We start from the raw sequence: 25,769 nt of genomic DNA, 5'->3' as shown, positions 1-25,769 counted from the left end.
CACGCTGGTCTTAAACTTCTGTCTTCAAGCGATTCGCCTGCCTTGGCCTCCCGAAGTGCTGGGATTACTGGTGTGAGCCACTGTGCCTGGCTTAGCACAGAATTTTGAATACATTTTTCTTCGTTGTTTTCTAGTAGTCAACATCCAGTGATGAGAAACCGAATGTTCTTCTAATTTTTCTCCCCCGCCCCCGCCTTTACGTAAGCTTCTAAGAGTATCTGGTCATCCCTAGTGTTTTGATGTTAGGATGATGGGCTGTTGTGTGGCCCTTTTCCATTCATTTTTTAAACACTAGGTGTTTTCAGTCCAGAGACTGAAAAATTTTCTTGACATTTTCTTCCACTATTTGTTTTTTCTTGCTGAAATTCCTGCTGGATGGATGTCTAGAGATTCTATTTCTTACCTTTTCTCTTGTATTTTTCATCTTTTTGTCTTTGGATTCTACTTTCCTGGAGTGTTCTCAACTTCTATATAACCAACCCTTGATCAATAGTCGTATCAGCTATTATATTTTTAATTTTCAAGACCTCTTATTCTCTGATTGTATTTTTTTTTCATAGCCTCCTGTTCTTGTTTGATGGATGCCATATTGTCTCAAATCTCTGAGACAAAGGGGTGCTGGGCTTTCTTTTTGGACATGTTCTCCTTTTCTTTTGTTTCTTTTTCTTCTTTTAGACAAGGTCTCACTCTGCCACCCAGGCTGGAGTGCAGTAGCACAAACACAGCTCACTCCAGTCTCGACCTTCTCGGGGCTCAGGCAATCCTCCCACCTTCACCTCCCAAGTAGCTGGGACTACAGGCACACACCACCATGCCCAGCTAATTTTTGTATTTTTAGTAGAGACGGGGTTTTGCCACATTGGCCAGGCTGGTCTCGAACTCTTGACTGCAAGTGATCTGCCTGCCTTGACTTCCCAAAGTGCTAGGATTACAGGTGTGAGCCATTGTGCCTGGTCTGTTCTTTTCTTTACATGATCTCAATTTCCTCTGATGGCATTTCCCCCCCAATTTACCTTTGACTGTTTCATGCTGGTGGTTATCTAAAATACCTGCTGGTTCTTTGTTCAAGTTTAAAAAAAATTGAAGTCACTAGGTTGTAAACTCAGGAACATCTTAAATAACTAAATCATTTTGATTAAGCTTAACACTGGAACAATTATCTAAAATGTTTGAATTACATTCTAATGAAAGAGAATGAGCTACAGATATTCCCAGGACACGGGATGTATCAGACCTGATTATGCCGATGAAGACTGAGAGAAGGCCCAGCTGGTGAACTCGAATGTTTCTGTTTGTAGTCACTTTTCCTGAACGAGTGACTGACTGATTGCTTTTCTTTTCCTAGGTGAGATCAAGTTAGAAATGCCGACCATCAGCGTAGAGGGAGAGGTGTCCGACCTGGCAGCGGACCCGGAAACCGTTGAAATCTTGGAGCAGTGTGTGATAAACTGGCTGAATCAGATATCCTCAGCGGTTGAGGCCCAATTAAAGAAGACCCCTCAGGTAGCTCGTGCAGACCTTTCTCAGAGCCTCAATCCAGGTCACGCTTACCACGCTGGGAAAGAGCCAGGAATCTGGGGTCTGCATCTTTTCTTACTGTTTTATTACTTCCTTAAGCCATCAAAGTAAACACACCCAAAATATCATTTCTGGGCTTTCTGATGTTAACGTGCTACCAGGTTACTGCCTGGATCGATAAAGATAACACTTTAGCTCAAGTCAGGAAGCCTGGGCTGTCAAAAACAGGAAACCCAGCTCAGTTTGATCAAATAAGAAAGCAAATTCCTTGGCTCACATAATGGAAAAGTCCAGAGGCAGACTAGCTTCAGGTCCAGTTTGATCAGGGCTCTGGCTACGTTTCTTTCTGAGTTTCTCAGTTCCAGCCTCTTCTCTAGGGGCTGGGGAGCTGCCTTCCTCAGGCTGGCTTCTTTGCAGCCGTTTCTGGCCTCACATCTGCGCGTCGTATCGTCCAGAGAAAGGTTGAGTGTGTTTCTTGCATTCCCAGCTGGAGCCCTGAGATTCACTCTGATTGGACCACCCTGGGTCAAGAGCCCACCCCTGAAGACCCTGAAGGATTGGAGCAGTGAGACAGAAAGGACTGGATGCTGGAGAAACCACCGTAAGTGCCCGCTCCACGCTAATGATGAGCGTTCTTTTTGTATTCCTGTCACCTCTCAGGGTAAAGGCCCTCTGGCTGAAATTGAATTCTGGAGGGAAAGAAGTGCAACGTTAAGTGCGCTGCATGAACAAACAAAGCTTCCAGTCGTCCGAAAAGTCTTGGATGTGATCAGGGAATCCGACTCCATGCTTGTGGCTAACCTACAGCCAGTGTTCACCGAGTTATTCAAGTTCCACACGGAGGCCTCAGACAATGTGCGCTTTCTCTCCACTGTGGAGCGTTATTTCAAGGTACGCTGGGTGTGCTGTGCCTTGCAAAGTCAGCTATGTCAAAGAATTTTCATATGATTTAATTTCCCTTTTAAAAATATTCAGCATTTGGCCAGGAGCAGTGGCTCACGCCTGTAATCCCAGCACTTTGGGAGGCTGAGGTGGGCAGATCACTTGAGCTCGGGAGTTCGAGACCAGCCTGGCCAACATAGTGAAACCCTGTCTCTCCAAAAAATACAGAAATTAGCCAGGTATGGTGGTGTACACCTATAGTCCCAGCTACTCAGGAGGCTGAGGTGGAAGGATTGCTTGAGCCTGGGAGGTGGGGGTTTCAGTGAGCCAAGATTGTGCTACTGCACAGCCTGGGCAATGTAACAAGACCCTGTCTCAAAAAAGTAGGCAGTATTTTAAATATTGTGATAAAATCGACATGATGGCCGGATGTGGTGGCTCATGCCTGTAATCCCAGCACTTTGGGAGGCCGAGGCAGGTGGATCACGAGGTCAGGTGTTCAAGACCAGCCTGGCCAACATAGTGAAACCCTATTTCTACTAAAACTGCAAAAAATTAGCTGGGTATGGTGGTGGGTGCCTGTAATCCCAGCTACTCAGGAGGCTAAAGCAGGAGAATCGCTTGAGCCTGGGAGGTGGAGATTGCAGTGAGCCGAGATTGCACCATTGCACTTCAACCTGGGTGACAGAGCAAGACTCAATCTCAAAAAAAAAAAAAAAAAAAGAAAGAAAGAAAGAAAGAAAAAAAGATATGACATGATATTATCATTTTAACTACTACTCAGCATATGGTTCAGTGGCACTAAATACATACACAATGCTTTGTGTCCATTACACTATTTCCAAAACAGTTTCATCTTCCCAAACTGGAATTCCGTGTGCATTAAACACTAACTTCCCCATCCTCTGTACCCTAAGTCCCTGGTAACTTCTGTTCTCCCTTCTGTCTCTATAGATCTGACTACTCTAGGGACCATCATGCAGGACTGATCCTGTGTCTGGTCTCTTTCACTCAGCATCTGTGTTGTAGCAGGGAGTGTGTCAGTGCTTCATTCCTTTCTATGGCAGAATCACATTTCACAGCATGGATAGACCACATTTCGTTTCTCTATTCATCAGTTGGTGGGCATTTGAGTTGTTTCTGCATTTTTGCTATTATGAAGAATGCTGCTACGAACATTCGTGTGCAAGGATTTGTGTGGATGTATGTTTTTAATTATGTATTATGCATCACGTGAGTGGGATGGCTGGGTCATATGGTAACTGTTTAACCTTTTGAGGAACTTCTCGACTGTTTTCCAAAGCGCTTGTACCATTTTTCATCCTCAAGGTTCCCGTTTTTCCATATCCTCTCCACCACCGGTTACTGTCTGTCTTTCTGACAATAGCCATTGTGGTTTAATTTGCATTTCTTTAATAACTAGTGAGACTGAACAGCTTTTTACATCCTTAATGTGCTTATTGTCAATTTCATATTGTTGGTGAAATGACTATTTTAATCTTTTGCCCATTATCTATTTGAGTTAGTATTAATTTATAAGAGATTTTAAAAAGTCTGCCCGCCTGGGCAACATAGCGTGACCCCATCTTTACAAAAATGAAAATAAAAAATTAAGTCAGGCATAGTGATACACGCCCGTATTCTCAGCTTATTTGAGAGGCCGAGGTGGGAGGATCACTTGAGTCCAGAGTGGGGTTGAGGCTGCAGTAAGCCACGATAGTGCCATCGTACTCCAGCCTGGGCAACAGAGTTGGTCTCGAAAGAAAAGAGTGAAACTTCTTGCACGCTTACTGTTTTATGAAACCATTTGGACCCCAAGGCTAAAGGCTCTTGCGTGGCTCTCTCCTCTCTTGGTCAGAACATAACGCACGGGTCTGGCTTCAACGTGGTCCTGGATACCATCCCCTCCATGATGAGTGCCCTGCGGATGGTGTGGATCATCTCCCGACACTACAACAGAGACGAGAGGATGATTCCGCTCATGGAGCGCATCGCCTGGGAGATTGCCGAGAGAGTCTGCCGAGTGGTCAACCTGCGGACTTTGTTCAAGTAAGAAGCCACAGCATTCGTTTTTGTTTTGTTTTACTTTTTACTTTTTAGATCTTAAGCAGCTCTACTGAGTTATAATTCATATACAGTTCTGTCACTTAAAATATATAATTCACTGGCCCTTACGGCTAGGCACAGTGGCTCACGTCTGTAATCCCAGCACTTTGGGAGGCTGAGGCGGGCGGATTGCTTGAGGCCAGGAGTTTGAGACCAGCCTGGCCAACATGGTGAAACCCTATCTCTACTAAAAATACAAAAATTAGCCAGGCATGGTGGCGCGTGCCTGCAATCACAGCTTCACGGGAGGCTGACGCAGGAGAATTGCTTGAACCTGGGAGGCGGAGGTTGCAGTGAGTGGAGATCACACCATTATACTCCAGCCTGGGTGACAGAGCGAGACTCTGTCTCAAAACAAAAAAATTACAATTCACTGGCTTTTAGTATATTCACAGAATTATGCAGCCATCACCACAATCAATATTAGAACATTTCCTTCATCCCTCAAAAGAAAACGTGCCTTTTAGCAGTCACTCCACCCCTCCCCAATTGCCCTAGTCGAGGGAACCATACAGTGTGGTGTCTTTTGCATATGAGCGGAATCAGACACTATGTGACTTTCAAGTCTGGCTTCTTTCACTCAGCATCATATTTTCTTTCTTTCTTTCTTTTTTAACCTTTTTTTTTTTTTTTTTTTTTTTAAGACGGCGTTTCACCATGTTGGTCAGGCTGGTCTTGAACCCCCGACCTCAGGTGATCCACCCAACTTGGCCTCCAAAGTGCTTGGATTACAGGCGTGGGCCATCATGCCCGGCCAAGCATCATGTTTTCAAGGTTCATCCACGTTGTAGCATGGATCAGGGCTTCATTCCTTTTTACGGCTAAATCATATTCCATTGTATGGAAATATATTTCGTTTCGGGTACATATGTGTGTGTGTGTATATATATACACATACATATATATATATATATATATATATGAAATATTGTTTTAACTGGAACTTTCTTCCCCAGTTGTACTTGGAGAGAGCTAAGGCTGAGGTGGAACCACCTTTGACGGTGTCGGGGGATGACAGAAGATGCTAAGGGAGGCAGATAACTTTTTTCAGTTTCTTAAAAATTATCTACAAGGTGGGAGGATCACGAGGTCAGGAGTTTGAGACCAGCCTGGCCAGTATGGTAAAACCACATCTCTACTAAAAAATACAAAAATTAGCTGGGCATGGTGGTGCTCGCCTGTAGTACCAGCTACTCAGGAGGCTGAGGCAGGAGAATCGCTTGCATCTGGGACACAGAGGTTGCAGTGAGCCGAGATCACGCCACTGCACTCAAGCCTGGGAGACAGAATGAGACTCTGTCTCAAAAAAAAATCTATATAGGTGAGGCCAGGCGTGGTGGCTCATGCCTGTAATCCCAGCACTTTGGGGCCAAGGTGGGTAGATCACTTGAGGTCAGGAGTTCAAGACCAGCCTGGCCAACATAGTGAAATCCCATCTCAACTAAAAACACTAAAAAATTAGCGTGGTGGTTGGGCACCTGTCATCCCAGCCACTCAGGAGGCTGAGGCAGGCGAATCGCTTGAACCCAGGAGGTCGAGGTTGCAGTGAGCCGAGATTGCACTACTGCACTCCAGCCTGGGTGACAGAGCAAGACTCCGTCTCAAAAACAACAACAACAACAACAACAACAACAACAACAACATCTGTTTCTATATCTATATCTAAATATCTATCTAGATCTATCTATATGTATCTAGATAAAAATCGATATCTATATACAGATAGATATCTGTGTCTATCCATCTGTACAGATAGGTATCTCTGTCTATATGGATAGCATATGAATGGAATCAGACACTATATGACTTTTTACTGTCTATAGATATCTATATCTATCTATATCTGTATTTATCTAGATAGGTAGATCTCCATCTCTATGTATATATGTATTTATCTACCTATGTATCTCTTTCTAGATAGGTAGATCTCCATCTCTCTCTCTCTCTCTCTCTCGATATCTATCTCTGTCTGTCTATGTATCTCTATCTGCATCTCTCTGTATAGGTAGATCTCCATCTCCACCTATCTGCATAGGTGAATAGGTACCGAAATGCACTCTCTCTCTCTCTCTCTCTCTCTCTCTCTCTCTCTCTCGCTATCTATCTCTGTCTGTCTATGTATCTCTATCTGCATCTCTCTGTATAGGTAGATCTCCATCTCCACCTATCTGCATAGGTGAATAGGTACCGAAATGCGCTCTCTCTCTCTCTCTCTCGCTATCTATCTCTGTCTGTCTATGTATCTCTATCTGCATCTCTCTGTATAGGTAGATCTCCATCTCCACCTATCTGCATAGGTGAATAGGTACCGAAATGCTCGCTCTCTCTCTCTCTCTCTCTCTCTCTCGCTATCTATCTCTGTCTGTCTATGTATCTCTATCTGCATCTCTCTGTATAGGTAGATCTCCATCTCCACCTATCTGCATAGGTGAATATGTACCGAAATGCTCTCTCTCTCTCTCTCTCTCTCTCTCTCTCTATCTATCTCTGTCTGTCTATGTATCTCTATCTGCATCTCTCTGTATAGGTAGATCTCCATCTCCACCTATCTGCATAGGTGAATAGGTACCGAAATGCTCGCTCTCTCTCTCTCTCTCTCTCTCTCGCTATCTATCTCTGTCTGTCTATGTATCTCTATCTGCATCTCCCTGTATAGGTAGATCTCCATCTCCACCTATCTGCATAGGTGAATAGGTACCGAAATGCTCGCTCTCTCTCTCTCTCTCTCTCTCTCGCTATCTATCTCTGTCTGTCTATGTATCTCTATCTGCATCTCTCTGTATAGGTAGATCTCCATCTCCACCTATCTGCATAGGTGAATAGGTACCGAAATGCTCGCTCGCTCTCTCTCTCTCTCTCTCTCTCTCTCGCTATCTATCTCTGTCTGTCTATGTATCTCTATCTGCATCTCTCTGTATAGGTAGATCTCCATCTCCACCTATCTGCATAGGTGAATAGGTACCGAAATGCTCGCTCTCTCTCTCTCTCTCTCTCTCTCTCTCTCTCTCTCGCTATCTATCTCTGTCTGTCTATGTATCTCTATCTGCATCTCTCTGTATAGGTAGATCTCCATCTCCACCTATCTGCATAGGTGAATAGGTACCGAAATGCGCTCGCTCTCTCTCTCTCTCTCTCTCTCTCTCTCTCTCTATCTCTGTCTGTCTATGTATCTCTATCTGCATCTCTCTGTATAGGTAGATCTCCATCTCCACCTATCTGCATAGGTGAATAGGTACCGAAATGCTCTCTCTCTCTCTCTCTCTCTCTCTCTCTCTCTCTCTCGCTATCTATCTCTGTCTGTCTATGTATCTCTATCTGCATCTCTCTGTATAGGTAGATCTCCATCTCCACCTATCTGCATAGGTGAATAGGTACCGAAATGCGCTCTCTCTCTCTCTCTCTCTCTCTCTCTCTATCTCTGTCTGTCTATGTATCTCTATCTGCATCTCTCTGTATAGGTAGATCTCCATCTCCACCTATCTGCATAGGTGAATAGGTACCGAAATGCTCGCTCTCTCTCTCTCTCTCTCTCGCTATCTATCTCTGTCTGTCTATGTATCTCTATCTGCATCTCTTTTTATAGGTAGATCTCCATCTCCACCTATCTGCATAGGTGAATAGGTACCGAAATGCTCTCTCTCTCTCTCTCTCTCTCTCTCTCTCTCTCTCTCGCTATCTATCTCTGTCTGTCTATGTATCTCTATCTGCATCTCTTTTTATAGGTAGATCTCCATCTCCACCTATCTGCATAGGTGAATAGGTACCGAAATGCTCTCTCTCTCTCTCTCTCTCTCTCTCTCTCTCTCTCGCTATCTATCTCTGTCTGTCTATGTATCTCTATCTGCATCTCTTTTTATAGGTAGATCTCCATCTCCACCTATCTGCATAGGTGAATAGGTACCGAAATGGAGGCACTGTCCTGTGCGGGTGCTGCAGCTGCCTCTGGTGACCTCTGTCCTGGGGCCACGGCCCCCTGCCCCTTCTGGTGCAGGCAGCGAGGTCACCAGGTGGCCTTGGCCCTGCGCGCTGAGTGGCGGCTGCTCCGGAGACCTGGGCAGTGGCTTGGGACTCCCGCCCTTGCACGTGGGGCAGGGCAGCCGCTCGCCCGCTCGGCCTTTTCCGATGAGGCCGTGAAGCCAGGAGGGCGCCCGGGACAGAGTTTCCCAGGTCACTGGGGACCCGGGGCTCCGGCCTCCTCCCATCATGGCCTCTCTTGGCTTCGCAGAGAAAGTCGAGCGAGTGCCCAAAACAAAACCTCGGACGCCCGGAACACTCTCAAGCTGTGGAAAAAGGCCTATTTCGACACCCGGGCGAAGATCGAGGCTTCCGGGCGGGAAGCGCGCTGGGAGTTTGACCGCAAGCGGCTGTTCGAGAGGACAGACTACATGGCCGCCATCTGCCAGGACCTCTGCGACGTTCTGCAGGTAGGAGCCGGGCGAGGCCGCGGCATGTGCCACGGGGAAGACAGCTGGCTTTCGACAGTGCCCCCCTCTGTGTCAGACAGGAGCTGGGCCTCAGTAAAGGCCTGGCAGGCTGAGGCCCTTCAAAGAGAGAACATACAGAACATACTAGAATGTGCCAGAATGTACCAGAGTACACCAGCGCTTTGCGAGTTTCCGTTGCTCTCCCTGACATGCTCCCCTCTCCCTGTTTTTTGGCTTTCCTTTGACCTCTTTGGCCAATCTTCCTCCATGTCTTTTGCCAAGTCCCCCGCCTCTGCCTCCCCCTTAAACGCTGCAGCCCCTCAGAGGCCGGCCTGAGACCTCTCTTCACGCTCTCCTAGTCTGCGCGGGGCTCCATGGACGGACAAAATGCTCAGTCGCTGATGGAGTTAGCCACAGCCCTTGTCTCCTGAAGGGCCGCCCACCCCTTCATTCTAAATACTTCATGGAGAACTCGCGGCGTGCCGGGCACTCGGATGTCTTGCTGCTAGAGGAACCACAGTGAGGGCGAACCAGGGCTGGCTGCGGTGTGGCAGTGCCCAGCATGAGAGAAGGAGGTGATGCCCGGTGCTCAAGGGCAGGAAAAAAAATGCTGTGAAAAGAACTCAACTGGGCTAGGCATGATGGCTCACACCTTTAATCCCAGCACCTTGTGAGGCTAGGGTGGGAGGGTCCCTTGAGCCCAGGAGTTTGAGACCAGCTGGGCAACATAGCAAGACCTGTCTATAAAAAATACAAACATGAGCTGGGCGCGGTGGTGCGCGCCTGTAATCCCGCTGCCTGGGAAGCTGAGGCAGGAGAATTGCTTGAGCCCAGGGAGGTGGAGGTTGCAGTGAGCGGTGGTTGTGCCATCGCACTGCAGCCTGAGCGACAGAGCGAGTCTCCTCTCAAAACAAACAAACGAACAAACAAACAAACCCCAAATTTAACTTCTTTGTGGAATCACCATAGTTAGTGCGGGCATGAGTATTTCATTGCTGCCAGCACAGTGGAAACGCTGCACAGAACTACCTCAGTGCTTTATCATCGCACCTCTTTTTTTTTTTTTTTTTTTTTTTTTTGAGACAGAGTCTTGCTCACTGTATTTCGGCTCACTGTAACCTCTGCCTTCGACGTTCAAGTGATTCTCATACTTCATCCTCCCAAGTAGCTGGGATTATAGGCGTGCACCATCACAGCCCGCTAATTTTTGTATTTTTAGCAGAGATGGGGTTTCACCATGTTGGCCAATCTGATCTTGAACTCCTGGCCTCAAGCGATCCGCCCGCCTCAGCCTCTCTGAATCACTTTCAACTGCAAGTGCAAAGGCCCTGAGGCAGAAAGGGAGGAGGAGGGCGGGGGTGGCTGCAATTCAGGTAGGAGCAGGCAGGTGCAGACCTGGGTCTCAGCCTGTGTGCCTTGGGTATAGGAGGGAAGGGCTTAGTCAGGGAGGAGATTGCTGTGTGGCATGATTCTTGCCCCCAGGTCAAACTAGATTTGCTCTCCATTTGTAGCTCTAATATTCACAGGAAAACCCACATGTCATCTCCTCATTGTTCTGTTTGATTGGACAGGTTTTAGAGGAATTTTATAACATATTTGGTCCAGAACTAAAGGCAGTGACAGGGGACCCCAAGCGCATTGATGATGTCCTGTGCAGGGTGGATGGCCTAGTCACCCCCATGGAAAACCTGACCTTTGACCCATTCAGCATCAAGTCCTCCCAGTTCTGGAAATACGTGATGGATGAATTCAAGATTGAAGTTCTGGTAAGTGACACATCCGTTGATTCCATCTTGAGAGTCGACACCGTTTTCTCTGTGTTAAATTTGTTGCGTTATTTAGTGATGCTTAGAGTCTTTTTTTTTTTTTTTTATCACAAGTAATACCTGCTTATTAATTGTAAAGACCAAAAACTATACAAAAGTGTACAAGGTAAAAATGAACGTTCCTCCAGCTTCTTTGTTCCCACACCTGCTCTCCTGGAGGGATAAGTTTAAGTTGAGCTAGACACACTAGCGTTTCTACAGTTTGTTTCGTCCAATATAAGCTCACCTATCTAGGAGTCAAGGGAAAAATAAACCAGATACGGCAAGAGAATCACAAAGTGCCCTGTGAGTTTGGATAACTCTGTTTTGTCAGAAGGCTGGGGGCATGAAGAGCCAATTGGAAGTAACCTGTGGGATTGGGGAAGCTTTGGATGGGGGCGATGGGGACAAGGAAGGAGGCTGAGACATCGGAGGGTGTTTCAGGTGGTAGGAACCGTGTGAACAAGGGTGACAGACAGGAAAGAAAGAGGAATTGTCCGAGGCAGAGCCAACAGAGGAGTTGGGCATAACACGTGCGGGTAGCAGAGGAAAATCAAGCTAGAAAGGAGGGTTGGTGAATAATTGGTGATGACCAAGGAGGGCTAGACTGACGAAGGGGGCTTACTTCAGCAGGCAATAGGGAGCCATTGAAGGAGGTTGACCAAGGAATGAGTCAGAATTACAGGGCAGGTGTAGCAGCTCATGCCTGTTATCCCAGCACTTTGGGAGGCCAAGGAGAGACGATTGAAGCCAGGAGTTTGAGACCAGCCCGGGAAACCTAGTGAGACACCCAACTCTATAAAAAAACTTACAATTAGCCAGGCATGGTGGCTCCTGCTTGTAGTCCCAGCTACTCAGGAGCTGAGGTGGGAGGATCCCTTGAACCTGGGAGGTTGAGGTTGCAGTGAGCGGAGATCACACCACTGTACTCCAGCCTGGGGGACAGAGTAAGACTCTGTCTCAAAAAAAAAAAAAAAGAAAAAAAAAAAAGAAAAGAAAAAAGAAAAAAAGGAAAAAAACAAGGTTTATGCTTCAGGAAGGTTTTTCTGGCCACAGCGTAGGCTGCTTTGAGCTGGAACAACAGGAAGCGGGGAGGTGATATAGGAGGTGGTAGCCTGCGGTGGGGGGTTACAGGTGATACAGGAGGCGGTGGGGTGGGGCAGACTCTGTCAGAGAGAGGCGGCTGCTGAGAATGAGATTGCACTTCCCGGCCGGGCGCGGTGGCTCAAGCCTGTAATCCCAGCACTTTGGGAGGCCGAGGCGGGTGGATCACGAGGTCAAGAGATCGAGACCCTCCTGGTCAACATGGTGAAACCCCGTCTCTACTAAAAATACAAAAATTAGCTGGGCATGGTGGCACGTGCCTGTAATCCCAGCTACTCAGGAGGCTGAGGCAGGAGAATTGCCTGAACCCAGGAGGCGGAGGTTGTGGTGAGCCGAGATCGTGCCATTGCACTCCAGCCTGGGTAACAAGAGCGAAACTCCGTCTCAAAAAAAAAAAAAAAAAAAAAGAGATTGCACTTCCCCACTTCCCCCAGCATGTGAGGAGTGACCCATCACGCTCACCTTTTGGACTTCTGTAGGAAGCATAATTAGGAGCACCCCCATTTATGTCTTATACAGTTTTTATAACCTCAGAGCAACTTTTTATACGGACAACGTTACACTCTTCTAGTTGGCTATGTAGACATTGCCATATTAACTATATCTGATTTAATATCAGCTGCTATTTTAAGTGTTATTTCCTTTTTCAGTTGAACCTTTTTTTGGTTTTCTTTTGTTATTTTTTATTTTTTAGAGACAGGGCCTTGCTCTGTTGCTTGGGCTGGAGTGCAGTGGTGTGATTCTGGCTCACTGCACCCTTGACCTTCTGGGCTCAAGTGATCCTTCCACCTCAGCCTCCCAATTAGTTGGGACCACAGTGTGTGCTTGGTTAATTAAAAAGAAATTTTTTTTTTTTGAGGTGGAGTTTTGTGATTTCCCAGGCTGGAGTACAGTGGCATGATCTCGGCTCACCGCAACCTCTACCTCTCAAGTCTGAATGATACTCCTTCCTCAGCTTCTCATGTAGCTGGGATTACAGGCATGCACCACCATGGCCAGCTAATTTTGTATTTTTCGTAGAGATGGGGTTTCCATGTTTTCAGGCTGGTCTCGAACTCCCGACCTCAGGTGATCCACCTGCCTTGGCCTCCCAAAGTGCTGGGATTACAGATGTGAGCCACTGTGCCTGGCCAAAATTTTTAAATAGAGATGAGGTCTCACTGTGTTGCCCAGGTTGGTCTTTTGGTCTTGAACTCCTGGCCTCAAGCCATCCTCCCGCCTGAGCTTCCCAAATAAATTGAACTTTTCATCAAAGTCACTTAATCAAGTGATACCAAAGGGTTCATAATAAGAAAAGACAGCTCCATTAACTACTTCCTCATTCTTGCTGTCATTTTCCACAATTTTAGATGTTTCTTTTGTTGTTAGCCTCCAAATTTTTTAAAGAAGAAGCTGATGTTATTTCCTGATTTATTAATTTAGACTTCTATTAACTTCTCAGAGAAGATATAGACTGGACTGTCCCATTCCTAATCCCATTTGCCTCTCTGTCATCTAACACAACTTCTTCATAGCTTTTAGTTAAATTAATGGCTAGTGTTTACTCATTATGTCTATGCAAATATTGTTCATTGCTGAGCTGAGAAGTCAATCATAACTACATCATCCTTCTTGGCCAACCTTTCAATTTTCCTGGAGTTAATTATTGCTTTTGTTTTTTATCTGCTTGCTTATGTGTGTACCCATCGTTAATTTTTTTTTCCAGCTGCTTTAATATCTTCTGCCACATACCTATCAATAGTAGGCTCTAAATACTCAAACCTATCAGTGCCATTATTTACCTAGAGGCCTTCCTTCCAGAGCTCACTGTCCTACTCTAGTTTAGCTTGTTTGCTTTTTAGGCCTGTTGCAAAGCAGTCTAGGACCCTAGGACTTCCTGCCTTCTCTCATCTGTGCTGGATTTTCTGTTTTCTAGATCTCACTTTTTCCTCTTTCCTTGTGGACTCCCTTGTTTTGCTGGAGCACATTTAGTAGCTTCCTAAGTAAGGTTTCATGGGACGTATATTTTTTGAGTCTTGTATGTATGAATTCTGAAATAACAGGTATAGAATTCAAAGTTGAAAATACCTTTTCTTTGGAAATGTGAAGATATTTTTTTATTGATTTCTAGCTTCCAGTATTTGAAGTCTGATACTGAGTTAATTTTTCTGGAACTAACCTTCCACTCTTTTATAGAAAGGAGTGGGGATGGGTGGGATTTGAGGCTGCATAGTTGAGCATAATAGATTGAGGCCTGGCTGTGCAGGGTTAGAAAGGGATACCCTGTTTGCCCCTCACCTTCACGCACACTGACCCGCTTCCTGGGCTCCAGAGCCTCCAAATGCTTGGCCTTCTGAAGTTTCTTCAAGGAACAAACAGGGCTCACATGCATCCCCTATTTCCAGCATTGGGTTGTAACTGTCTGCCTTAGTTACTTTCCTACTAAAAATGCCTCAACTATCTCCTCTGGTGTTGTGTCCTCTCCCTTACTTTTTGTTTATAAGAGTTAATGCTTAAAAAAATTCCTTTACCTTTGAACTGGTTGGGGAGAGAGATCAGGAAATCAGCACAGCCGATCTGCCGCTTTAAATTGGATTCCAGCTTCCATTACATGCAGCAGAAATGCGCCCCCAGCCACTGATTTTTTTTTTTTTCCTCATTTCTTGCCGCTTAGTTTTTGCAGGATAATTACAGGGGCATGAGGCTTGTTTTCTTGATTTTTTTTTTTTTTGCAGGTTATTGAGAAAGAAGCAAAAAATTTTATTGACGAATCTTTTAAGACACTTCGATCCGCTGAAGCAGCGTTTGACATGCTTTTAAAATTTAAGCACATCCGTTCACGGGAGGCTGTGAATCGACAAATGATGATGAAATTTAATGATATTCTTGCACAGTACTGTAAAGAGGTAATTGGAAAATCGAAAACTGCCCTAGCGTTAAAAATACACTTGGCAAAATGTGAAGAATTGAATCCCACTATTGTCTGTCTTTCCCATCTGAATTCAGAGATACTAGAGTTTCCCCAAATCAGCATGTCGCATAATACAGTACAGGTAACCTAAACAAAGTGGGTTTGTTTATTTAGTGGAGAAATTCAATAAGAATTAAGTATATTCTTATTTACTCACATTGTGGTGAGCCCCGTGTGAGTTGGTAATAATAATCATGGTAATAATAGTAATCATAGTTTAACCATATCCAAGGATGTATATGTATATGTATTCGTATATGTATTTATGATCAATTCAGAACAATTTACCTGGTGCTCTCATATCTCAAGTATAGTGTTAGGCACAGAGATAGAGAGATGAACGAAACACAGATTCCGCATTTAAAGATGTCAGTATCTAGTTGGAGAAATAGACCAAAAAATGCTTATTGGGCATTTGTGACTCATGCCTGTAATCCTAGAACTTTGGGAGGCTGAAGCCAGTGGATCACTTGAGTTCAGGAGTTTGAGACTAGCCTGAGCAACATAGCAAAACCCCATCTCTATTAAAAAAAATACGAAAATTATCCAGGTGTGGTGGTGTCCACCTATAGTCTCAGCTACGTGGGAGGCTGAGGTGGGAGGATCACCCGAGCCAAGGGAGGTCGAGGCTGCAGTGCCACTGTACTTTGGCCTGGGCAACAGAGTTTCACCTTATCTAAAAACAAAAAAACATGCTGGCTGGGCCCAGTGGCTCATGCCTGGAATCCTAGGACTTTGGGAGGCTCAGGTAGGCGGATCACCTGAGATCAGGAGTTTGAGACCAGCCTTGACAGCATGCTGAAAACCCCTCTCTACTAAAAATACAAAAATTAGCCAGGCATGGTGGTGGGTGCCTGTAGTCCCAGTTACTTGGGAGGCTGAGGCAGGAGAATTGCTTGAACCAGGGAGGCAGAGGTTGCAGTGAGCTGAGATGGTGCCATTGCACTCCAGCCTGGGCAAGAAGAATGAAAACTTGTCTAAAAAAAAAAAATGCTTATAATCTTTTTTAGAAAACAACATGAGGATATCTGGAATGACTAGATGAGCATAAGGTAATATTAAAAAAAGGCCTAAAGTGGTCTCCTGTTGTCTTAGCTTCCCAATGCTGCTGGATATAGTGACTTAGAACAACACAGATTTCTTCTCTTCTGGTACCCGACTGGAGCTCAGAAGTTTGCCACAGGTGTTCCTGGGTTTAAATCAAGGTGTCAGCGGGCTGTATTGCCTTTGGGAGTCTCTAGGCATGATTCAGTGCTTTGCTTACCCTAAATTCTAGAAGTTCCTGGCTCCCTTTCATCTTCAAAGCCAGCAATGGCCACTTCCCCATAAAACCACTCCGACCCCTTTTCTGCCTCCCTCTTCCTGTTCAGGGCCCCTTGTGATTACATAGGACCTCCCTGGAACATTCAGGATAATTTCTCTATATTAAGATCAGCTGACTGATGTTAATTTCGTCCGCAACCCTTTGTGATGTAACATGACATATTCTTAGCTTCTGGGGATTAGACCTGGACATCTCTGGGAGGCTGTCGTAGTGCCTGCCACACCTCATTACCCCCACGAGAGCTTGGAAATGCTTCTTTTAAAAAACACAGGTCCGGAGACTATAGTCAATAATAACTTAATTGTACATTTACAAGTAACTAAAAGCATAATTGGATTGTTTCTAACACAAAGGATGAGTGCTTAAGGGGACGGATACACCGTTCTCTACAATGTGGTTGTCATGCATAGCATGTTTATATCAAAACATGCCATATACCCTTAAATATGTATACCTTAGGTACCCGCAAAAATTAAAAACTAAAAATTAAAAAAAAAAAAGGTGCGCCCCTGGTCCTGTCTAGAACAGATTTTGGGATTTCTAGTAATTGGATCAAACCAATATACACAGTGTCCATGATCTTAATTATAAGGCAGTTTGGAGTATTGCATATGTTCATTCGAAGAAAAGATTACTACAGTCGGGTTCGATGGCTCACACCTGTAATCCCAGAACTTTTGGGAGGCTGAGGCAGGTGGATCACTTGAGCCTGGCCAACACAGTGAAACCTCATCTCAACTAAAAATACAAAAATTAGCCGAGTGCAGTGGTGCACACCTGTAATCCCAGCTATTTGGGAGGCTGAGGCAAGAGGAGAATCACTTGAACCTGGTAGGTAGAGGTTGCAGTGAGCTAAGGTGGTGCCACTGCACCCCAGCCTGGGCAACAGAACGAAACTCTGTCTCAACAACAACAACAACAACGAGGATTACTACAGAGCATAAGAAAAGGTAGGAAAAAGCAGTGAAAACGCTACTCTGCATCTGAGAATCTCTCTTGACATTCCACTTTTGGTTTCCTTAAAGATTCAAATCTCAAATCTTTCTTGGCTAACTTGGCAATGTTTATCGCTTACAGAAGACATTTGATTGCTTTTCAGATTGACATCATTAATAAAATCTTTGTCCAGAACCTTGAAAATCCACCACTGTATAAGAATCACCCTCCAGTAGCAGGTGCAATATACTGGGAACGATCTTTGTTCTTTCGGATTAAGCACACCATCCTCCGATTTCAAGAGGTACAGGAGATACTGGACAGTGATCAAGGACAGGAGGTATGTTGCTCTTGCTGGAATTGGCTCCTTTTGTATTTGATGTTTTGATCTTAGACTGGCTGCCCTCCCCAATCCCATCCAGGAGAAGCGTTAGATCTGGCTGCTGCCGCCATGCAGCAGCCCACGTAGAGTTGCCCGTTTGAGAAGCGGCTCGATTTTAGACCCATGCCTGCAAGTTAGAGGGTCTTCCTGTTGTCCGTGCCTTAGTGCTCATATTAAGCTACCTTTTGTGTTCCTTCTTTTTCTTTTCTTTTTTTTGAGACAAGGTCTAGCTGTGTTGCTCAGGCTGGAGTACAGTGGGACGATCACAGCTCACTGTGCCCTCGACCTTCTGGGTTTAAGCGATCCTCCTGCCTCAACCTTCCGGGTAGCTGGGCCTACAGGTGTGGGCCACCATGCCTGGCCAATTTTTGTATTATTTTGGTAGAGACGAAGTTTTACCATGTTGCCTGCCCAGGCTGGTCTCGAACTCCTGAGCTCAAGCGGTCTGCCCACCTTGGCCTCCCAAAGTGTTGGGCTTACAGGCATGAGCACCGCACCTGGCCTGTGTTCTTTCTCTTTGGCATCTTAATACACAGGACATCTTCCAGATTGTGGTCACGTGGGCTTCTTCCTGTACTTAATTTTCAGCTTCTGTGGAGGATGTCTGCCATCTTTTTGATATGATCCCACCCCCAGCCTGTGGATTTTTGTACATTATACAGCAGAGACTGATAAGCCACTTCTTTAGTAAAGTGATCCATATAGTAAATATTTTAGGGGTTTGGACAATTTCTGTGCAATGACTTACCCTACCACTGTTGCAGGAAAGTATCCCCCAGATAATAAGTTTTGAACAGGCATGCTGTGTCCAGTCCAACTTTATTTATGGATTTGAATTTATTTTTTTTCTACTGAAAACAGATCACATCATAGAATTTCATATTGTTTTCTTGAGTTACAAAGTATTATTTTTCTTTTGATTTCCTTTTAATCATCGAAATCATTTCCTTCTATTCACGTAAAAGCTGTTCTTAGTTCACCGGTATAGACCAGGGCAGCCCATGGACCGTGGTTTACAGAAGCCTGCTAGTCAACCTTGACTTCAAGTTATACTAACTATATTAGTCCATTTTGCTATAAAGAAACTATGTAATTGACAAGAATCAAGGTTTAATTGGCTGGCAGATCTGCATGCTGTACAGGAAGCATAGCCTTTCTGGGAGGTCCCAGGAAACTCCCAATCGTGTTGGAAGGCAAAGGAGGGGGCAGTTGTCTCACATAGTGGGGGCAGGGGCAAGAGAGAGTGAAAGGGGAGGCGCCACACACTTTCACAGGAGCGGATCTGCCGAGGGCTCACTGAGTCCCACCCAGGGCTGTCCTGAGAGCAGCGGTGCAAACCATTCCCGAGAATTCCCCTTTCATGAGCCAATTGCCTCCCAGCAGGCCTCACCTCCAACACTGGGGGTTACAGTGCAGTGTGAATTTGGGGAAGACACAGATCAACCTGCATCACCATCTCAGACACTCTCAGACAAGCTTTAGGAAAAGCTGTCTACTTTTTTACCCAACATGTATTTATATATATTTAATATTAATATAATAATAAAATATATAATATAGTTTATATTTAATATACAACTATATATTATGTTAATAATTTATTATATTTATAATATATAGATACAAAATTATGTGGAGAGATATGAAAAAATATATACAGTTATTTAAAAATGGCCAGGCCCTGTGGCTCACACCTGTAATCTCAGCACTTTGAAAGGCCTAGGCGGGCAGATTGCCTGAGGTCAGGAGTTCAAGACCAGCCTGGCCAACATGGTGAAACCCTGTCTCTACTAAAATACAAAAATTAGCTGGGTGTGATGGCAGGTACCTGTAATCCTGGCTACTTGGGAAACTGAGGCAGGAGAATTGCTTGAGCCCAGGAGGCAGAGGTTGTAGTGAAGTGAGATTGCACCACTGCACTCCAGCCTGGGTGACAGAGTGAGACTCTGTCTCCAAAAAAAAAAAAAAAAAAAATTATATGAACAGAAATGTTTATATATAATAATATATATATTTATAATTTATATATATAAATTATCTGTGTCAAGAGAGAGGAAAACGTTATTTTCAAGGACAAAATGACAGGTACTTGAATTCTTTGACAGGTTAAACAGAAGTATCTGGAAGTGGGTAAGAGAATGAAGGAGTATGAAGACAGGAAGTACGAGCAGTGGATGGAGGCGACAGAGCAGGCGCTGCCAGCCCTCATGAAGAAGAGCCTTTTGACCAAGGTGCGCTGCCCATGCCCTCATTCCAGGTTGCCGCGGAGGCCACGTGAGACGATGGTGTCCGCCACATTTTCTCAAGGCGGCTTGATTTGTTGACGTTCATGAAGTTGGGTCAGTTTCCGGAACCAAAGACAAGGAAGTGCAAGGATTGACTGGGAGGAGGAGGAGAAAGGAAAGAGTGGAGCGGGCATGATGTCATGGTTAGGACTGGGCTGGCACCGGGCAGCCCTACTGACGCCTTGGGCAAGTGGCTGAATGCTGAGCCTCTGTTTCCCCGTTTATGAAATGTGTTTTATAAATCAGGTGATGTGAACAAGCAAAGGCTTAGCTGAACCATATATGAAACAGAGCTGACAGTTGGCCATCTTTAACCTGCAGAAAAATGTCATCCCACCTGATTCATCCTCGGCTTCAGTGCTGGGCGTGGCACTTAGCGAATGCCCAGTGAATGAATACCTGCTGTTACTCATTCATAACAGGAAAGATACAGCCTGGCTGATTTAGGTCTTTGGTCCCTGAAATCCTGACGTAGGGACCAAAGTGAGTGGAGAGGGCCAGATGGGACCCCTAGGGAATGGGTCTGCTCAGGTCCAACCAAAGGGGCAGCTGCTCCGTATCCGATTTCCCAGTTTTTCAAGGGAAGACAGAAGGGATTTTTAGGTGAAATTGCTCCATTTTCAAATGCCAGCAACTGAATTATTTTTTTAAAAATTATACTTTAAGTTCCGGGGTGCGTGTGCAGAATGTGCAGGTTTGCTACGTGCCATGTGTGCTGCACCATCACCCCATCATCTACATTAGGTGTTTCTCCTAATGCTATCCCTCCTTTACCTCTCACCCCCAGCAGGCTCCGCTGTAAATTGATTCTTTGAAATCTCCATTCCCCAAACAAAATGCATATTCCAGGCAGTTCCAGCCGGCACCCCTATCTGTCGGGGTCCAGGGCCCAGCGCTGATCTTTCTCATGCCCACGTTCGGCGTGGGTTGTGTTGACCCTGAGGTCTCCTGGACTGCTCTGGCTATGCTGATGGAACGTCTGTCTCTCCCACAGTCTTCCACCGCTGCGGAAGAGCCTTCGACTTTAGAAAGGGGAGCTGTTTTCGCCATCAACTTTTCACCTGCTCTCAGAGAGATTATTAATGAAACCAAGTACTTAGAGCAACTAGGATTCGCTGTCCCTGAATTAGCAAGAAACGTTGCTCTCCAGGAAGACAAATTCCTTAGGTAAAAAAAATTCTCTTAAATTAGCAGTAAACTTTTTAGTCTTGGGACCCCTTTACACTCTTAAGAATTATTGAGGACCTCTCCAAAAGCTTTCATTTTTGTGGATCTTTATAATTATAAATTCTTACCACATTAGAAATTGAAGCTAAGGCCCAGGTGTCGTGGTGTATGACTGTAGTCCCAGCTACTTGGGAGGCTGAGTGGGAGGATTCCTTGAACCTGGAGATTGAGACTGCAGTGAACTGTGATTGCACCACTGCACTCCAGTCTGTGAGACAGAGCAAGACCCTGGATTAAAAAAAAAAAAAGAAGCTAAGAAAAGTTTAAAATATGGGGCCAGGTGCAGTGGCTCACGCCTGTAATCCCAGCACTTTGGGAGGCCAAGGTGGGTGGATCATGAGGTCAGGAGTTCAAGACCAGCCTGGCCAGCCTGGTGAAACCCCATCTGTACTAAAAATACAAAAAATTAGCCAGGCATGGTGGTACATGCCTGTAGTCTCAGTTAATTGGGAGGCTAAGACAGGAGAATTTCTTGAGCCCAGGGGGTCAGAGGTTGCAGCAGTGAGCCGAATCGTGCCACTGCACTCCAACCTGGGCGACAGAGTGAGACTCCACCCCCTGCCCCCCCAAAAAGTTTAAAATATGGGTCAACAATAGTAAACCTGTTACATTAATATAAATAACATATTTAATGAAAAGTAACCAATATTTTCCAAAAAAGAAAGTTAATGAGAAGAGTCGTGTTGTTTTAAATTTCTGCAAATCTCTAGATCAAGATTGTAGGCAGGTTCATGGTCTTTTGTAATATCTTGATTGCAGAAGCTTTTGATGAGCTTAAAGGTACTCTCCTCAGGTTTGTGACATTCCTGTCATGTGCAGGTACACAGATGGAATACAGCGCATGTTGGATCATTACCACACGCTCATAGGAACGCTAAACGAGGCGGAGTCTGTGCTTCTCAACGATCATTCCCAGGAACTCCTCCGAGTGTTTAGGTCTGGATATAAGAGGTTGAACTGGAACTCACTAGGTAACGTCATTCATCTATTGCTTGCTTTTTAGACTTGGGGATGCAAAGTAATTCTTTTAAGTTGTTTTATTTGAATTACAATTTTCATGTGTTTATAGACACAATTGACAATTTTTGAGGGTTAATAAAATACACGTGTGGAACTTAGAACTGATCTCCAGGCTGTCATTGGGATGAAGATAAGAGGAGTGACCCTTTCACACTCTGCAGACCCAAAGTACATTTCTCCAAAAGAAGGTCGCCTTTACTTTTTTTTTTTAATTAAAAATTTGATTTGGAGGTATAGATTCACATGCAGTTGTTAAGAATTACTGCAGAGGGAGCCTTCGTGCCCTTTACTCATTTTCCCTAAGTAGTAACTTCTTGCAAAACTAGAAGATCACAACCAAGATACAGACATTGATAGAGTCAAGATAGAGAACATTTTCATGCCACAGCAAGTACTGTCGAGTTCACTTCCCTCCCATCCTTGCCCTCTCCTTAATCCCTAGCAACCATAAATCTTTTTTTTTTTTTTTTTTTTTTTTGAGACGGAGTTTTGCTCTTGTTGCCCAAGCTGCAGTCAGTACAATGGTGCGATCTCAGCTCACTGCAACCTCCACCTCCCTGGATCAAGCGATTCTCCTGTCTCAGCCTCCCGAGTAGCTGGGATTGCAGGCATGCCACTACGCCTGGCTAATTTTTGTATTTTTAGTAGAGATGGGGTTTCATTATATTGGTCAGGCTGTTCTTGAGCTCTGGACCTCAGGTGATCCGCCCGCCTCAACCTCCCAAAGTGCTGGGATTACAGGTGTGAGCCACCACGCCCGGCAACCATGAATCTTTATTCAATTTCTGTAATGTCATTTTAGAGTGTTATATAAATGAGATAATACATAGCTCTTTTTTGAGTTGGTTCTTTCTCAGCCTAAGTCTTCAAAGATCTATCCATGTTGTTGGATGTGTCAATAGTGCATGTATTTTTGAAGAAAACTCCACAGGATCTATGTACCGTAGTTTGTTCAGCCTTTCACCTCTCAAAGGACAGCTAGCTTGTTTCCAGTTTTGGCTCTTATGGTAAAGCTACCATAAACATTTGTGTACAGGGTTTTGTGTGAACATGATTCTTCATTTTTTTCTGGGACAAAGGCCCAGGAGTGCAATTGCTGAGTTGCACGGTAGGTGCATGTTTAGAAGATTGCTATTGTTGTTTTAAGTTGGAGTTTCCCTCTCGTTGCCCAGGCTGGAGTGCAATGGCGTGATCTCGGCTCACTGCAACCTCCACCTCTGGGGTTCAAGCATTTCTCCTGCCTCAGCCCCCTAAGTAGCTTGGATTACAGGCACTTGCCACCACTCCTGGCTAACTTCTGTAGTTTTAGTAGAGACAGGGTTTTGCTATGTTGGCCAGGCTGGTCTTGAACTCCTGGCCTAAAGTGATCCGTCCATCTTGGCCTTTCTTTTTTTTTTTTTTTGAGACGGAGTTTCGCTCTTGTTACCCAGGCTGGAGTGCAATGGCGCGATCTCGGCTCACCACAACCTCCGCCTCCTGGGTTCAGGCAATTCTCCTGCCTCAGCCTCCCGAGTAGCCGGGATTACAGGCACGAGCCACCATGCCCAGCTAATTTTTTGTATTTTAAGTAGAGACGGGGTTTCACCATGTTGACCAGGATGGTCTCGATCTCTTGACCTCGTGATCCACCCGCCTCAGCCTCCCAAAGTGCTGGGATTACAGGCTTGAGCCACCACGCCCGGCCCCCCTGAGGCCATTTATCTGGCCCCCTGCCACACTTCAGGAAGGGGCACCTCTTTCTTTTTTTTTTTTGAGACAGAGTTTCACTCTTGTTACCCAGGCTGGAGCGCAATGGCGCGATCTCGGCTCACCGCAACCTCTGCCTCCTGGGTTCAGGCAATTCTCCTGCCTCAGCCTCCCAAGTAGCTGGGATTACAGGCACGTGCCACCATGCCCAGCTAATTTTTTGTATTTTTAGTAGAGACGGGGTTCCACCATGTTGACCAGGATGGTCTCGACCTCTTGACCTCGTGATCCACCCGCCTCGGCCTCTCAGAGTGCTGGGATTACAGGCTTGAGCCACCGCGCCCGGCCTTGTTTTACTGTCATGCTGTTTTACAGGACGGTTGCACCATTTTACATTTCTATCACCAACGTATGAGTGACCCACTTTCTCTGCATCCTGGCCAGCGTTGTTGTTGCTTTTTTTTTTTTGACCATCTGATAGCTGTGTAGCAATATCTCCTTATGGTTTTGATTTGACTTCTGTAATGGCTAATGGTGTTGAGCATCTTTTCATGTGCTAATAAGCACAAATATGTTGTGTGTATGGCCCGTTCAGTGACATGTCTTTTTATGTCTTTTGCCTACGTTGTAATTAGATTGTTTGTTTTCTTTGCTGTTGAGGTTTGAGCATCCTTTGTATATTCTAGATGCTCGTCCTTTATCGGATGTGTGGTTTGCAGATATTTTCGCCCACTCTGTAGCTTGCCCTTTCTTTCTCATGGGAGGGCCCTTGGTAGAGCAAAAGCTTTCAATTTCAGCTAAGTCCAACATAGCAGTTTTTCCTTTAATGGGTTCTACTTTTGGTGCCAAGTCTAAGAAACACTGCCTTGCTTGCCCTAGATCTTAAAGTTTTTTTCTCTCCTGTGTTTTTGTTTCTAAAAATGTTACAGTATCGTGTTTCATAGCACAGTCTGTGATACATTTTGGGGCTTTTATTTTTGTAAAGTGAGAGCGATCGTAAGTACTTAAGCCGAGTTTACTGTTCACGTTCTTGCTGTTGACCTGTCTAAGCTCCAGGCCAGAGGCGGTTGCAGGCAGGTGGTGTGGCGTGCAGGCTGCAGGGAGCCGTGGCGGCAAGAAGGCAGCAGGGCCTGGGAGTCCCTTTCTCCCCATGGTGATCCAGCCAGGACTGTGCTAACGTTTGAATAGAAGAAATGCATCGCTTGCTTGATTCTGGGTTTGGGGTTCCTTGTCCCAGTCCCTTAGGGTTCAAAGCGGATCTTTGCCACCCCCAAAGACCCAAGGAGTTGGAATGAGCAGGGTCTTTCCTGGGAAGGGATGCCAGTATTAACATCACAGATGCTGGTGGGGCAGATGTGGAAAGACAGGTTGGAAGCCAAATGTCTTTCTTTCTTTCTTTCTTCAAAGGTATTGGTGACTATATAACTTGGTGCAAACAGGCCATTGGGAAATTTGAGTCTCTTGTCCACCAGATTCATAAGAATGCAGATGACATTTCTTCCAGGCTGGCATTAATAGAGTCTACAAATCTCTTCAAATATCCAGCCGCTAAAAGCGAGGAAGAACTCCCAGGTAGATCTGACTTCTGGGTTCTCCAGTTATGGAATTAATGAAAAAATATATTGTGTATACGTATATGTATATATAGGTATCTATAAATCTGCATATGTGTTTGTATATTCCATGAACGGCATAAAACCATTTCTAATGCTCTCAGTCATTTACTTGAAAGAATCATGGGTAGTTATTACTTTTTATCATGTTTTGTGTATTGTTTAGTTTAACAAATTCATGTTTGTTGTTTTTGTTTTGTTTTTTTCTGAGATGGGGTCCTGCTATGTTGCACAGGCTGGTCTTGAACTCTGGGCCTCAAGTGATCCTCCCACCTCATCTGTGAAAGCCGTAGTGCTTTGTTGATAAGTTCATAACAGTAAATTGGGTTGCGTTTTTTATGGGCTCACATTTACTTGTTCAAGAAAAATACTTTAAATGGTCTTAGACTAGTCAACAAGGAATTCAAGAAAAACAAGATTGCCCAAAGATAAAAAAGCCACCTTCTGGATATGCGTAACTGGTTGTCATTTATTCGTCGCTTAGCGTGTGTTCCAACGTTGACTCGT

At 45.1% G+C, this 25,769-nt stretch overlaps 1 protein-coding gene across 2 annotated transcripts in view; it reads left to right on the top strand.

Moving 5' to 3' along the window:
* The window catches only part of DNAH10 (dynein axonemal heavy chain 10), a 175,775-nt gene that overhangs the window by 19,181 nt on the left and 130,825 nt on the right, over nt 1-25,769 (top strand). For both annotated transcript variants that reach the window (XM_039471919.2, XM_074402071.1), the window contains exons 7-17: nt 1,346-1,503; nt 2,179-2,409; nt 4,259-4,449; nt 8,732-8,930; nt 10,502-10,696; nt 14,554-14,724; nt 17,213-17,389; nt 19,537-19,662; nt 20,711-20,883; nt 21,763-21,914; nt 25,057-25,221. In XM_039471919.2, coding sequence (XP_039327853.2) covers nt 1,346-1,503; nt 2,179-2,409; nt 4,259-4,449; nt 8,732-8,930; nt 10,502-10,696; nt 14,554-14,724; nt 17,213-17,389; nt 19,537-19,662; nt 20,711-20,883; nt 21,763-21,914; nt 25,057-25,221 — 1,938 coding nt within the window. The remainder of the gene's footprint in view (nt 1-1,345; nt 1,504-2,178; nt 2,410-4,258; nt 4,450-8,731; nt 8,931-10,501; nt 10,697-14,553; nt 14,725-17,212; nt 17,390-19,536; nt 19,663-20,710; nt 20,884-21,762; nt 21,915-25,056; nt 25,222-25,769) is intronic.

Source organism: Saimiri boliviensis, chromosome 7 (genome assembly GCF_048565385.1).
Source record: "Saimiri boliviensis isolate mSaiBol1 chromosome 7, mSaiBol1.pri, whole genome shotgun sequence".
Lineage (NCBI taxonomy): Eukaryota > Metazoa > Chordata > Mammalia > Primates > Cebidae > Saimiri > Saimiri boliviensis.
The sequence above is the reverse complement of the archived record's forward strand: the minus strand, read 5'-3'. Positions and strand labels throughout refer to the sequence as shown.